Source organism: Bufo bufo, chromosome 2 (assembly GCF_905171765.1).
Source record: "Bufo bufo chromosome 2, aBufBuf1.1, whole genome shotgun sequence".
In the NCBI taxonomy this organism is placed as follows: domain Eukaryota; kingdom Metazoa; phylum Chordata; class Amphibia; order Anura; family Bufonidae; genus Bufo; species Bufo bufo.
This window is the reverse complement of record NC_053390.1, coordinates 356,083,788-356,099,067: the sequence shown is the minus strand read 5'-3', so window position 1 is coordinate 356,099,067 and position 15,280 is coordinate 356,083,788. Positions and strand designations below refer to the sequence as shown.

General features: G+C 44.1%; 1 protein-coding gene across 3 annotated transcripts in view; it reads right to left on the bottom strand.

Moving 5' to 3' along the window:
• SMARCA2 (SWI/SNF related, matrix associated, actin dependent regulator of chromatin, subfamily a, member 2) overlaps positions 1-15,280 on the bottom strand; it is a 289,118-nt gene that overhangs the window by 138,924 nt on the left and 134,914 nt on the right. For all 3 annotated transcript variants that reach the window (XM_040417115.1, XM_040417114.1, XM_040417116.1), the window contains exons 12-14: positions 13,233-13,363; positions 12,994-13,051; positions 12,113-12,213 (exon numbers count right to left, since the gene is read on the bottom strand). In XM_040417115.1, the coding sequence (XP_040273049.1) occupies positions 12,113-12,213; positions 12,994-13,051; positions 13,233-13,363 (290 nt within the window). The remainder of the gene's footprint in view (positions 1-12,112; positions 12,214-12,993; positions 13,052-13,232; positions 13,364-15,280) is intronic.

Sequence of the window (15,280 nt, the reverse complement as noted above, 5' to 3'; positions counted from 1 at the left end):
GACAATGTCCTTAATGGGATGGCCATTGGAAATCAGGTACAAACAAAATAATAAAAACCCAGTTGCTCAAGGATTAGCAGAACTCCATGACTGTACCCATACGGAACATAAAAGTGAGTCAACGATAAATGATTTCCGGGATGAACAATCATCATCACCATATAAATCTTATGAAGAGGAGTATTGCAAATTGTTACCATGTGTGTACGTAGACGGCTGCTCCTTCCATGTCGATGAAGGATCCGAACGTACATTGGTTGCAGGTATTGGAGTCGTATGGAATAATACATTCCTGGATGTATCCGTTGGATACAAGATTGGTTCCAAAAGCAGCCAAGTTGCAGAACTTACTGCTGTGTACAAAGCCGTACAAATGGCTATCGAATATGATGTTAAGGAGTTTGTAATCATCACAGATTCTGACTATATTCGTAACAGCTTTGTGGAGTACTTTCCCGGATGGAAAAGGTCAGACTGGATGAGAAGTAATAACAAGCCCGTAAAGCATGGTAAGATGTTTTGTAAAATTGATGAGATGGTTACCGCCCACAGTCTTACCATTTATTGGAAGAAGGTAAGAGGTCATTCAAAATATCCAGGCATGGATAAAGAGGGGAATGACCTAGCGGATTCCCTTGCCAAGCAAGCAGCCATTGATGGAGAAGTCTTTGACGTTGATGACCTCATGGGAACTATCCAAGTGGATGCTATGACAAGGAGTCAGGCCCAAAAGGGAGCTGAAGCCAATGTGGCGCAGTGGAGCCAAGATTCCCCTAGTGAGGATCTCATTGCAAGCCAAAAGGGGGATCCAATTATTGGTGCTTTTTATAAGCACATTGAGGATCCACACAACTTCCCCATAACCACGGAAGACTGTGTGGGTAAGGAGGAGTTACGAATTTTGATGAAAGGCAAGTCCCAAATCTCATTACAGGATGAACTGCTGATAAGAACCTCTAAGAATGGTATCACGCAATGGATAGTACCTGCAGCATACCGAGGCCTGATGTTGCAACATGCACATGATGCCCCAACAGCTGGTCATCGAGGTGAGAAAATAACATACGAGTTGCTACGGGACTATGCTTACTGGCCACATATGTTACAAGATGTGCGAACATATTGTCAGGGATGTCTAATATGCCCTCAATTCCAGCCACAAGGACCCACTCATCGGGCACCATTGATGAAAAGGGGGATGTCCATGCCATGGTCAGACATCCAAATTGACTTCATTGGACCAGTGACAACCTCATCAAGAGGCAACAAGTATATGTTGACCGTAACTTGTCTGTTCACCAAATGGGTGGAATGTTTGCCGTGCAAAACATGTAGTTCAAGCGCATGTGCATCTCTGCTCATTAACCATGTATTTTCTAGATTTGGTCTTCCCCAGCGCATCGAATCCGATCGTGGAAGTCACTTCACCAGTGAGGTGATGACAAAGATGTGGGAAATCCTGGGGATAAAGAGGAAGCTACACATAGCTTATCGACCAGCTTCTAGTGGTGGAGTAGAACGTTACAACCAGTCCATTGTGAACATCCTGAAAAAGTTTGTCAATGAATCTGGTAAAGACTGGGATGTCAAGTTGCCTTTGGTGCTTATGGCCATCAGAGCCACCCCAAGCGCAGCAACTAAACTTTCTCCCTTCGAGATGATCACAGGAAGGAAGATGGTGTTACCCCAGCATTTACTTTACAGGACAACAGACCATAACTTGATCAATGCTACAACGTCGCATCAGTATGTGGAAAATTTACGCAAGCACCTTCAGCATGCTTTTGCGTTCGCCCAGAAAAATATAGAGAAAGCCGCAGTGAGTGCTAAGACATACTATGATCTGAAGACTACACAGAAGGAGTATCAAATTTCCGATCAGGTGTATCTCTATAACTTCGCTCGGGATCAAGTGAAGGAGAGAAAATTCCTACCTTCCTGGAAAGGTCCCTATGTCATCACTGACAAGTTATCTCCAGTGGTCTATAAGATCAAAATCCCTAAGGGGGATGAGTTTATTGAAAAATGGGTGCACATTAATCAGCTACGTGTTTGTCATCCTAGTGCACGACTTCGAGAGATTGAAGGAGTTGGATGAAAAGAGGTGAAAAGACTTTATGGTTCCAGCTAAAGACGGAAATAAGGATTGGTATCGTATGAACGGAAAAACGTTATCTGTTATTCTACATCTTTAACGCATACTAACCCATCCTTATGTATGTTTCCTCTGTAACAAAATGTCTCCTAACTCACCTCTGAAACCAGAACTTACTCTGTCCAAGAAAAGAACTTATGCCAATCAGAGGTATATGGTATTAGTAACTCTTTTCTTGCAGGATAAAAAAAAAAAAATATGTATATACTCATATGTGTCATACAATATTTTATAGGCGTAAGATGTCATCAAAGATGATTGCCATTATCTACGTCGTCCTGATCTTGGGGAAGAAGTTCCATGCTGAGCCGATTGCTGTGCCAGGTCCTTCGTCGGGGATCATGCTACAAGATACAGCGGGGTTCATCTTGACGAACAAGGGGATATTATCCCAGAAGGTCTACATCAGCCTGGATCCACGCGTTTTCGTTGAAAGGCAATTCAACATATCCGAAATCCAGTCACCGGAAATCCAAGCCTGGTACCAGATGCACATCGGATATTCCAGAGAACGGATTACCCAGATCCTGGAGCAAGCAAGGAAAACCCTAACCAGAGAACAGTTTTCTACAGACCGAAGCGATTCATTTTGTTTTGCGATCATAGCCGCTATAATCTTTGGCGTAGTGAGCACTGTTATTACTACCGGTGTGACAGTTGCCGATTCCATCTCCATCAAGATATTGGAACTTGAAATTGGTTCATTGAAAAGGAACCTATTAAACATTCATGTGGAGATGGAGAATCAAAACAAACCTTTATCGAACTTATATCCTGTTTTGCAGGATCTATGGGATGGTTGAGTTTGTTGACCATCCAAGTCATGCGTTAGATAAGGTTCTCCAGAAGAACTTTAGTCAAGCTCTGGTTGGAACATTATAAGCCAAATCTACGTATCGAAGAAGATATATGAAAAGCCCTTTTAAGCATTCCAAATACATTCACATTTTTATGGAACATTTTTGGAATGAAGGGGGATTTGTTGTGCATTTTCATAAGTGTACAATGTATCTGATGATACTATATTCAATATGGATGATCATTGCCTTTAACAACATGTGATCAGCATGAATCTGGAAAAACCAAGATGGGTTCATAGCAAGTTCAATGTGTTAAAAGTGAATATATAGAGAAGACTATACTTTTATTATTGTTTAGAGACATGGATTTATCTACACAGGTTTCTCTAAACTTGTCTGTCTGAGGAACAATGGGTGTTTCATGGCTAAGCCATGATCTGATAAGAGACGTCCATAAAACACATCTGGTGTGGAACAGATATCTATTCATATATTTGCATATAGATATATATTCCTGTGTGCATTTATTTAGCGTTTGAACTTATTAATGATTCATATATACTATGCAATATTGGTGTATTATAACCAAATATTATTAATGTATCTTTATGTGTCTGTATCTCATTGAGAGGATATATTCTAGGGGATATAGAATTTTCTTAAATAGGGTTTATTTTAGAGGAGCTGATGTTATTTCAAACATCATTACTCAATAGCTGAAGACAGTTAAGGTACACAAACCAGAAAAACCATCATTACTCCTATCTGCCCCATAAATTCAGGGATTAGGGAAACTTCTGATACCGCCAGTCAGTCTGAGCAAAGTGTCAGAAAGAGCCCCTCCTAATTGATTTAAGGTGTGAAAGGGCAAAGTTTAAGTAGTAATAAAACAATCTGTATATATGTTAATTCTTAAAATATTCAAAATTGTTATATGATACAACAGTGCCATCAAGTGGTAGATGGGCAGAAGTTTCTTAGGAATGTCAATTAGATGACATCATCCCCATGTTTAACATACGTCACACCCACCTTATCTAATTGGTAATCCCTAATCCAAGAGGGGATGGGCATAGATAAGGATTGGGATATCTGATCCAGTTTTGGGAGATCAGGGCACTTCTTCACAGACACTTCACAAACTTCACAAAAAGAAAAACTTCACAAGGACTTCTTCACAAGGAACATTTCACAAAGATTCATTCATCAGCATCACTCACACGTCAGGAACATACTGCAGGACGGGACATATCTAAATCTTGGAAAGCTGGGTCCATTCTAAAAGCTCTTTATCCCAAAGCCAGGGGTAATGTATGATCTATTTCATTTGCAGTAATTATAAATCGCTCCAATTGGCATATAGTTGAGACCCCATTATTAGTGGGTCAATAGTGTTAAAAGAATAATTTTATGGGAAATTTTAATGAACGTGCACATCATTAGAATTCCTGTAATATTGATATCAGAGTGGAATCTCTGATCGGATATTATTATTCGTAGTTAGGCCAACGGGCGTATTTATAAGGTGTCTCTTACTGCCATATTCTTTGATTGAGCATAAGGGATTTTCCACAGATTCATTTCTATAGTTTTTGTTGTTACATTATAATATTTTTATAATCAGTATATTAATCGGTAATAATTTGATAATAATTTTAATAACATTATATTGTACTTGGTGTACTAAATTAAGTGAGCCCGGCATAAACGGCGGAGCATCATCTTGTGGTCAATTTTGATATTATCCTTGTATTCATTTGTATGCCATTTTTACTGCATGTATTTATTTGTAATAAATTATATTTTATATAATTAATTGCACCCTGTTTCAGTATCTGCACAAATTAACTTTAGATCTCATCAATAAAAGAACTGGCGTTTATATGTCCGCCAATTAAATTTTTAATTTTTAATTTTTCATATTTCATAAAAATATGAAATCATAATTTTTATGATTTCATATCTTATATGAAATAAATACCCGACAGGGTGCTGTGTCCCGCAATGAACTAAGCGAGAAAGATTTCACAGGTGAGTTCACAAAAATCTTGTTTTCTCGCTCGCATCATTGGGGGACACAGGACCGTGGGACGTCCCAAAGCAGTCCACGGGGAGAAAAAAATAAAAATAAATAAATAAATCACACGCCCATGGGAAGAAAGAAAAAACGCCCTCGAGGATGCGTAATCCACTGCCGCCTGCAAGACCTTGCGGTCCGAAGCAGCATCTGCCGATGCCTAGAAAAGCACCTGGTAAAACTTGGTGAACGTGTGCCCGGAAGACCAAGACAATGCCTTATACAACTGTAAAACTGATGCATGGTGGAGATGAACCCAAGAAGCGCAGACCGCTGGTCGGGTGGGCCATAACTCCGCTGGGCGGTGCCTTGCCCTGGAAGCAGAATGCCTCAGCAACTATCAAAACAGATCCACCTGGAACCGTCCCCTTGGAGGCCGCCAAGCCTTTACAAGGACCTCCAGGAAAAAACAGGTAAGAGTCCATACAGCAGAAAGAGCTAGTCATGGACAAGCAAACCTCAGAGGCCAAATCACATGGATGATGGAGAGCCCGCTCTCTAGAATGCGAGGAAGAAAGAAGGAAAAACTATGTCTGTGATGACGTGGAAGGCGGCAACTACCTTCACCAAAAAAAGAAGGTATTGGTCGGAGCACTGCCTTATGTGGGTGCATGACAAGAGAAAAATCGTACGTACAAGAAGGCACTACCAACTCCGAAATTCACCACCAAACAACCCACAGGTCGTTTTGATGAAGCCGGTTTCCTGGCCGCAACTCTGGAAGCAGAACCAAAAATCCAGGGCCGCAGGATCCTCCTTTGGTAAAGAGAAACGCTCCCTAGGAAGCGGTAAATTGGTAGACCGATGCCCCCAGAGCCGTAGAGGCTTGTGGTGAGACTTCAAGCGAGAGAAGCTGCTTGATAAACCACAGAGAAAAAAAAACCGACTGAATCAGGCATGCCCAACTGCAGGCCAAAGAACCAACAACTTGGAGATAGGTATAAGAAAAGCCGACGCGAGAATCACCGGCGAAGGGAAGCCTAGTCAGCGACCATATATTGACAGTGTGGCAACTCTGCCTGAAGGGGCAAATGAGCAGGACCAAGATGAGAGAAATACTCCTGCCTGATGGAATGCGATGACGACGTCCAACGCCTCCACCGTACCCGAGAAACCCTGGTCACGTAGGATTTTTTTTTTAGCTGGGATTCCAGAGCCGTACCACACATGGCCACTGGTCAGGTAGACAGAAGGGGGAGGCGGTCAACCATTCAGCTCGAGGAGGGACAAGAAATAGAAAGGGTGTCCCATGCAGGAACGAAACCCCTACCAGCGTTGGCAAGGCGTGACAGCCACCCACTCTGCCTGGCGTTGGGAGACTCGTAGTCCACCCACGGAATGAGCAGTGAAAGGTATGACCACCATCGGACCGACATGAGGTAGTCATTACTCATGTGCATAAAGGTTCGGACCGCGCGTATCATAAATATACGGTGTAAAACAGATTATTTTTTCTTCCTCCCTTCAAAAAGTTACCAAGGTCTGCAGATCTCCTACTGATGGATATCCTGCAACTTACAAAGAAAAACAATAGGGTAGATCCGTAGATTTAAACTGCCCTGTGGTACACGGATTGTACTTACACGGCACTCCACCAATATCAAGCGTATCACAGATATCCTCTGTAGACAGGTTGGTTCTCCGCAGGGAAGATGCACGCTCACACGCTGTTACACAGGGCTCAACCACGGATTATATGACAGCATACACCTGGTGAGTCTATTGGGATTCCTAGCTTCTTTGATTCAAAATTTTCTGTGGATACAAGTTGCTCCCACCATAGTGAAGCTCCGATAGCTTGTTTAAAAAGTTTATTAGTACATACTTACAAACATGCACTTTAAAATCGCATTAAAATCCCAGCGTCTTTTTCCTTGCCCGACCCAGGTTTCGCTCCTTGAGCTTAGTAGTGATAACTACCCCACAACACTCCTCGGACCTGCAGCAGTTTTTTGCGGACTGGTGATTAAGCATATTTATAGTCATTACTCATGTCTGAAGAGAGGTAGCACCGATTGCGTCACAGCATCAACTATTAGCACCCAAGTCCCGCTTATAACGGCAACCTAGTGGTAGACGAGTGCCATAGGGACTAAGCTACCCAGTAGAGTGCACCCGAAGCGAGATGCTGGTCAGCTATAGCAAACCCCTGTGTTGACGACAGAAGGACAACAGTTGTCCGAGCAACGGCAATTATCGGTAGTGTAAATGAGTAAGAGGCTAGAGGTAAAGCCTATTCCCATCCGAGACTGGCTCTATACAGAAGTTGCCACAGAATCTAGTGGTAGACCATACAAGGGGAGCCACAAATCTAATTTAAACTGCATACTCCAGCTGAGGAGGAGGCCACACAGTAGAAGCCACCGAGTCCAGTGCTAGAAGAATCCGTCCCCTGACGAAGGAGCTGTGCAGTAGGAACCCTAGTATGTAGTGGTAATGCAAATACCCCTTATACAGTAGTAGCTACATCATGCCCCGCCAGTGCAAAACTGAGGGGGGAGGCATGAGGACATCCAGTAGAAGCCATGGTACCTTACTGCCTCAGTTAAGTAGAGCAAACCTTAAACACTTCACCTGGGAAGGGCGCTGAACGGGAGCAACCGCCGAAGCCAGCGCCAGGGCAGAACCCCTACCTGAGGGGGGCTGCCCCACTGTAGCGACGACAATCTCTAGCACTAGCGTGAAAACTTCACCTGCGGAAGAGAATACGCTGTAGTAGCTAATCCAGAGTGCCAGCATAACCACTTCACCTAGATAAGGAGGAGTGGTGGACAGAGTATACAGAGTCAGTGCAACACTCGGCTCGCTGGATCGTAATCACAATATTCTGTGCAATGGCGTACACACTACATGTTGTCGAGGACCAATACCCTGACCGACCTGAACGGTGGAGGCACATGGGGATGGGGCGTCTCTAGGACACATAAGTGTTGCTGGGTAACCCTTTGAGAGGATAGAGGTCGACATATTTGCGCCCCCAACCAGCACCGGAAGAAAAGAAGGATACAATATGGAAGTAGCCACAGTATCCAGTGGCGGTACCCATATGCCACCAGATGAAGAATACAAGGCACCAGCCACGCCACGCCCCACCTGTGAAGGAAGCAAAGGCATCTAGTGCCGTGGCGTAGTTGAATTGTAGCATCCAAAGATGCTTAGTTATTCCCCCGTTAGCGGATCACTTGTGGAAAAGGGTAACGCAACAGGAAGCATGGTGGTGGCAATGCGACTGATGAAATCGCATCCAGTGGTAGAGCAATACTCCGCTTAAGGAAGGGGGTAGCGCGACAGTCAGAACCGTATCCAACAGTAGTGTGATTACCCCACCTATGAAAGGGGGTAATGCCTACAGCAAGCACAGAACTCTGTGGTAGTGCAATTACTCCACCTATGAAGGGAGGTAACGCATACGGCAAGTACTGTATCCCGAGGTAGTGCAAGTACACCACCTATTGAAGGGTGGATTGGGAATCCTTCAGATGTCCTCCACTGGATTTGCGCAGGTGGAGCATTATCAACCAAACGGCCCCAGAGGGCGGATTCGGAAACTGTGAGAGATCCTCTACTGTCCAGGATAGGGCACGAGCCCAGTCTGGTACCACACAGTCAGGGTGGTCCTGCGGTGATGTGGGCTGAGGGGGGCAGAACCTGTATGGGCGCACATATATATTTTTTTTATGAAACTGTGATGCCCCAGCCTCAAGTGGACAAGAGGCAGGAAGGGGTTGACTTCTTCAATATTAAGGCACATTGCCTGCAGATAGAAACCCCAGATAATCTGGTGCTGGCCTCAAAGAGGTGGCTGGCCAGGAAGAGTTAAAATTGCCTTGAGGACCGGGGTCGGAGCTCAGCGGGCTTCTGGGGGAGGGGGGACAGCTAGGCGGGAAAAATTTGCGCCAGAGAGATGAAACCCCCCCCCCCCATACCTGGGAATTAAAATTGCGGCCTAGTAGGTAAGTAGTAGTAAGTTTTGGCGCACAGCCAACTGGGAAGCACTGTCGGCTGGAGCACAGTAGGACCTGGACCGATGCGCGAATGCGCCCGGTGGGCCGGGAAAAAAACAGCACGGCCCGGAGTGAAAAAACAGGTAAGCCCGAAGTAAAGCCGGGGCCTAAATTTTGCGGCACCCGGCCGACCGGGATGTCCGTTCAGCCGGCCGGGGAACGGAGGGACCCAGAGCGGCGCTGGCAGGCGCCCGGGTGTGTATACCGGCCGAGGGCCGAATAAAGTGCGGCGCCCGGCCGACCACACCTGGTCGGCCATAGAACGGGGGGAACCGGAATGGAGCGCGGAAGGCGCCCGCTTGCAGTTACCAGCCGCGGGAGCCCACCCCGCAGGTCAGGAAAAATCGGCGCAGGCCACAGGGCCTAAGGAGCAAGTGAATAGGGGAACCAGGCCCTGTATTTGCTCCCCCCAGACATGGACTCGCAGAGGCCCAAAACCGTAGTGGAGAGGGGGATGTGGGGAGGGGATGGTGCTGAGAAAACTCACCCAATCCGGACTACTCACCCCATCTTCATCCTCTTCACCCCTCCTAAGATTACCAGCAGGGTCACCTCTTCAGCAGCCCCCGAAGTGGCAGGAGACTGGAATGGCGGGAGTGTCTTGCCAGATTCAGGTGACCCCTTGGCTGGCGGGAAGCAGGGGAGCGAGGCTGCCCTGGTCCTCTTTTTCTTTCCGGGAGAGGTTGGGCGGTAAGAGAAACCAAGACCAGCCGCGCTCCCCGGGTAGACAGAGTGGCTAGGCGACTCTGTTTCCCAAAACCTAAAAGGGAAAAAGAAAAAATAATAAAGTAAGGACCCCTGCATTAAGCAGGGAGGTCAGCCTCCTACAGACACTAAGCTAAAAACTGACATGCTTTCTCCAGGCTAGAGCGGGTATAGCCTGCAGGGGAGGAGCTAACACTTTTAAGTCTAGTGTCGCCTCCTAGTGGCAGCAAGCAGCTATACCCACGGTCCTGTGTCCCCCAATGATACAAGCGAGAAAATGGTAATTTTGTCAGTGTTTTTTATTTTTATTTTTTACGGGGTTCCTCTTGTGGTAAATATTGTATGATTATTTTATTCTGTGGTTTGATACGGTTATGGTGATGCCAAATTTATATAGTTTCTTTTAGGTTTTACAACTTTTTCAGCATAAAATCCCTTTTGTGTTAAAAATAAATGATATTTTGCATTGCCATATACTAAAGTCCAAATAATTTAAATTTTTTCACCAATGTAGCTGTATGGGGGCTTGTTTTTTGCGGGACGAGCTGTAGTTTCTATTGGTATCATTTTGGGGTACATATGTCTTTTTGATCACTTGCTATTTATTTTTTGTGGACATGAGGTGACAAAAACAGCAATTCCGTCATTTTTTTCTACATTTTTTTTTTACAGCGCTCACTGTGCGGGATTAGTAATATGATTCTTTGATAGATCAGGTTGTTACGGACGCGGCGATACCAATTAGGTGTAGTTTTTTTTATTTATTTCATTTTTTTATTATTACATAAATGAACGGATATGAGAAAAGACAATTTTTATTTACATTTTTATTTTTTTACATTTTTTTATTTTTATTTATTTATCAAGACCCATCTGGATCTTGAAGATCCAGTGGGTCTGATCACTATACAGTACATTGTAATAGTCATTTATTGCAATGCACTGTATAGTCAGTGCTACACTTACACTAAGGGTGCATTCACATGACCGTATAAATAGATCTGTAAAGGGTGCGGACCGATTCATTTCAATGGGGCCGCAAAAGATGCGGACAGCACACGGTGTGCTGTTCGCATCAGTTGTTTCGTTCTGTGGCCTCGCAAAAAAAGATAGAGCATGTCCTAGCTTAGGCAATCTCTATATAGTGCTGCCCATGTGCAGTCCGCAAATTGCGGAATGTACACGGCCAGTATCCGAGTTTTGCGGACCGCAAAACACTTACGGTCGTGTGAATGCACCCCAAGGCTGATCAGACCCTCAGGGTCTGATCAGCCTTACATACATGGCAGCCTGGACACCTATGCAAAACTGCCATACATGGCAGCCTGGACACCATGGTAACCATCAGGCCGCTGCTATCGCAGCAGCGGCGGCCCGATGGAAGAGAGAAGGAGCTCCCTCCCTCTCAACCCCATGGATGCCGCGGGCAGCTACTGACAGCAGCATCTATGGAGTTAAACGGCCGAGATCGGTGCCAGCACCGATTTCGGCTGTTGCAGCAGAGTGTTAGCTGTAAGTTACAGCTAACACACTCTGCTGATGGCAGCGCCTCCGTTCCTGAGCCGCTGCCATCACAGCCGGCACAGAGGTGCAGGGGAAAGGGGGGAAATTGCGGCACCTTAGGGCACTGCGGCACACAGGGGGTCTTATCCTATTTCAGGCTGTGATCTCCAGAGTGGAGATCGCAGCCTGAAATCTGCATTTTTTACAGTGCTGCGCTCCGATTGGTTAGTCTCTGCAGACTAACCAATCCGAGCGCTTGCCGGCAAGGGACCACTCTGATTGGTCCTTAGCCGGCTTCCCCGGTGTCTCCGCTCTCGGGGAGAGCGGAGACTCCGGGGCTGTGACACTTTATAGTGTCACAGCCCCGGTAAGCAGTTTGGCCGTAACTGTACGTCCAAATGCAGTAAGTCACTTCCAAATGCGTGAACGGGTTAAAGTAATGCGTTCCTTGATTAAAAACACCCGCAGAATTACATCTTTTTTTCACTCTGCAGATGGTAATGGTCCAGGGAGTGGAACATATAGGTGTCCCCTCCCATCAAACACTTTTTGTCCGGGCAAAAGCTAGCTTTTATGCTGGAAAACCGGAAGATCCCCAACTATGCTGGATACAGTCAACTCGGGCAGACTGTTCCACTGCCAGATTTAAAAAATGCACATCACAGTACAGTGATATGTGCCTACCCATAATCTGCTAGCTACACCTGCAGGGCAACTGTGTGTACTTACCACTGTATGCTTTGCTGTTAAATGTAGGATTGGAGAAATATTATGTATGCAATTGCCTAATCTAATGTTTAACTTAGCTTACTTATAGTTTGATAAACAATGTAAAATCGAGGAAAAAAAATAAAAAATGAAGACATACTCAATTATCTGCTTCGCACTGTTATCCACAATGCCCTCTGCATTCAGACCCAAACGTTTCTTTTCATCTGAGTCCAGTCTGCTAGATTCATCATCATCATCCTAGAAATAAGCAAAAAATAGCAAGAAACCTGATCCTTTCGCTTACTGAATTAACTATTTGAGGGGGAACAAACAAATAAAATAAATAAACAACAACTGCTCAAATAAGATACCATTTTGAGATGTGGTTGACCTTCATGGTATTTCCTCCGTGGACTGCCGTGGCCCTCATGATAGCTCTGATCCATCTCATGAGCAACTAGACTTTAGCAGCAGCCTACTAAGACCCGATTCACACAACTGAATTTTTGGTCCGGATCCGATCCGCATTTTTTGCTAATTGGATGTGGACCCATTAATTTCAACGGGGCTGCAAAAAATGCGGACAGCACGTTGTGTGCATCTGTGTACTCTATGGATGGTCATTCATCTGAATGGTCGCCATGTAATACCACATTTGTCACTGCGAGGATAATGAGCATCACGCCAGAGTTCCTTCCTACAATTTACATGCAGCGATCTCCTCCATAGTATGGGGAAGAGCGATCACTAATGCCATCACTTGCCCCCATACTGACTCATTGCTTCCCGGCAGAAGATAATTTTTGTGTGTTTCGTTGGTTCATCAGATAATCGGTGGGCGATAAATTTACATCGCAAGTTAATCACTAATGAGCATTCCTATGAGCGCTCGTTAGCGATTATCTTTGGGATTCTCGGCCCGGGTAAAGGGCCCTTTACATATCATTCTGACAATTTATGTGCTAGACTGTATTCACGTTCTAACTTACTACAAATGGAAAGCTCAAATAATGAAAATATAAAACACAACATGCATACCTCCTCTTCATACTCCGAACTACTTCCCTCACTGTCAGATCTCGGAGCTACTTCGTATCTTGAGGGGTAAAACAAAAAGAAAATAAAAACACAACATTTCCATAAATGAAGTAATGAAAGTAACCAATAGATCACACAGACATTAGAAGGTAGATAAATATTACTGAAATGCTATTCTAGGACGTGAGAAGACGACTTAATGAAAGTGAAAAATGGGAAAATATTTGGACACAACTAACCCCGGGTTCATCTCCAGCCAAGTCTCAAGCTGACTGGCTTTAGGTGCTTCTGGAGCAAGCAGCACTTTCCCTGTCTCCGTATGAATAACCTTTACAGGTAGGTCGCTCATCTGACTGCTTTCATCTATTAGCTGAAAGAAGAAGGAGACAGAACACAAACAATGCAACACTTTTCAATGAAAGCAGTTCTTTAGGTTACAGTCCCTTTAACAGCAGCAATGTCAAACTCGCCCATGTTCCAGCCGCTAAACACAAACGCGTATTTAAGGGGAAAATTGCACATGTGAAATGGCCTGCTGACTATAACGGGTCAGTGTTCTACACTTTGACAGCACTGCTCGTCTGAATTAGGCCTTTCACACGCTTTACTGGGTTAGGTAAGCTGTACACTATAAAGAATGACGAGACAACCCCTTTAACCATGTTTTGTGCTTCTCCTCTAAACTGTAGTATATTTGGACATACATACAGAAGAGAAGACAATTCTAGATATAGAAATGTATCATAGTCACAGGTAGATGACAGTACCGTAAATAATATATACAGGAGAGAAAATATAGAATATGTGAGAGCGACATCATTTTCTTATACAGATAAGAGAGAATATCCTAAGAAGAAAAAAATTGGGATTTTGGGACAGGGAATTTGAGTGGGGTTTATAAAGGGGTTGTGTCACTTCAGCAAATGGCGTTTATCATGTAGATGCAGTTAATATAAAGCACTTACTAATGTACTGGTATTATCCATATTGCCTCCTTTGCTGGCTGGATTCATTTTTCCATCATATTATACACTGCTCGTTTCCATGGTAATGACCACCTTGTAATCCAGCAGTGGTGGCCGTGCTTACACACTAAAGGAAAAGGAGACAAATTCTCTGGTGGCTGGGGCTATAGAAGCACACACATGCATAGTAGCTCCTGTCCTGGCCATCTCATATCTGCACTTCAGCGGTGGCCGTAACCCCTGAAAACAAGCAGTGTGTAATGCAATAGAAACGTGTATTAACCCCTTCCTGACATGGCGATTTTCTGTTTTTGCATTTTAATTTTTTACTCCACGCCTTCCCAGGGTCATACCCTTTTTAGTTTTCTGTTCACATAGACATATGAGGGCTTGTTTTTTGAGAGACAAGTTGTACTTTCTAAGGTCATTTCACACGAGCGAGTGTCACACTCCAGACTCTCTTCGTGAGCATCAGACAGCTCACGTCCTGAACTTTCAGCACAGCCAGGGTCGCATAGCATTATATTGATTTATGATTCTATGTAACCCCTTACAGTTGTGGAATGTACTGTATAACACTGACAGCATTATGTCAGTGTTATCCAATACATTCCAGACCTCTAAGGGTTACATAGCATCATAAATCAATATAATGCTATGCGACCCCGGCAGTGCTGGGAGTTCAGGACGTGAGCTGTCTGATGCTCACGAAGCGAGTCTGGAGTGTGACACTCGCTCGTGTGAAACCAGCCTAATGCCACCATTTAATATTGCATATGATGTAGTGGAATTGGAGGGGGAATGCGATTTCGCCACAGTTTTATCAGTTTTGTTTTTATTGTGTTCCCCATGTGGTAAAACTGACTTGTTCCCATCATTCTCTGTGTCAGTACAGTTACGGCGATACCGTTTTTATATAGTTTTTGTTGTTGATAAAAAATCTTTTCATCACCGCATTCTGATGCCCATAACTTTTTGTTAAGTCTATAGAGCTGTTTGAGGGCTCATTTTTTTTGCGGGACAATCTGTAGTTTTTATTGTTGTATCAGTTTTTATTCAATTTTCTTTGGGAGTTGAAGTGATGAAAAGACTGCAAATAGGGCATGTTGATTTTTTTTCTCTGTTACACCATTTACCATATGGTAATTTTTTTATATTTTAATGGTACAGGTTTTTCCGGTGCCTATTATGTTTATTTTTTTTATAGTATATTTTAATTTTGGGGAAGGGCAGTGATTTGGATTTTTATATTTTTTAATATTTTAAGAAACTTTTTAAAACTCCCAACATGCAATCATTAGATTTGCAATTTGCGTAAAGTA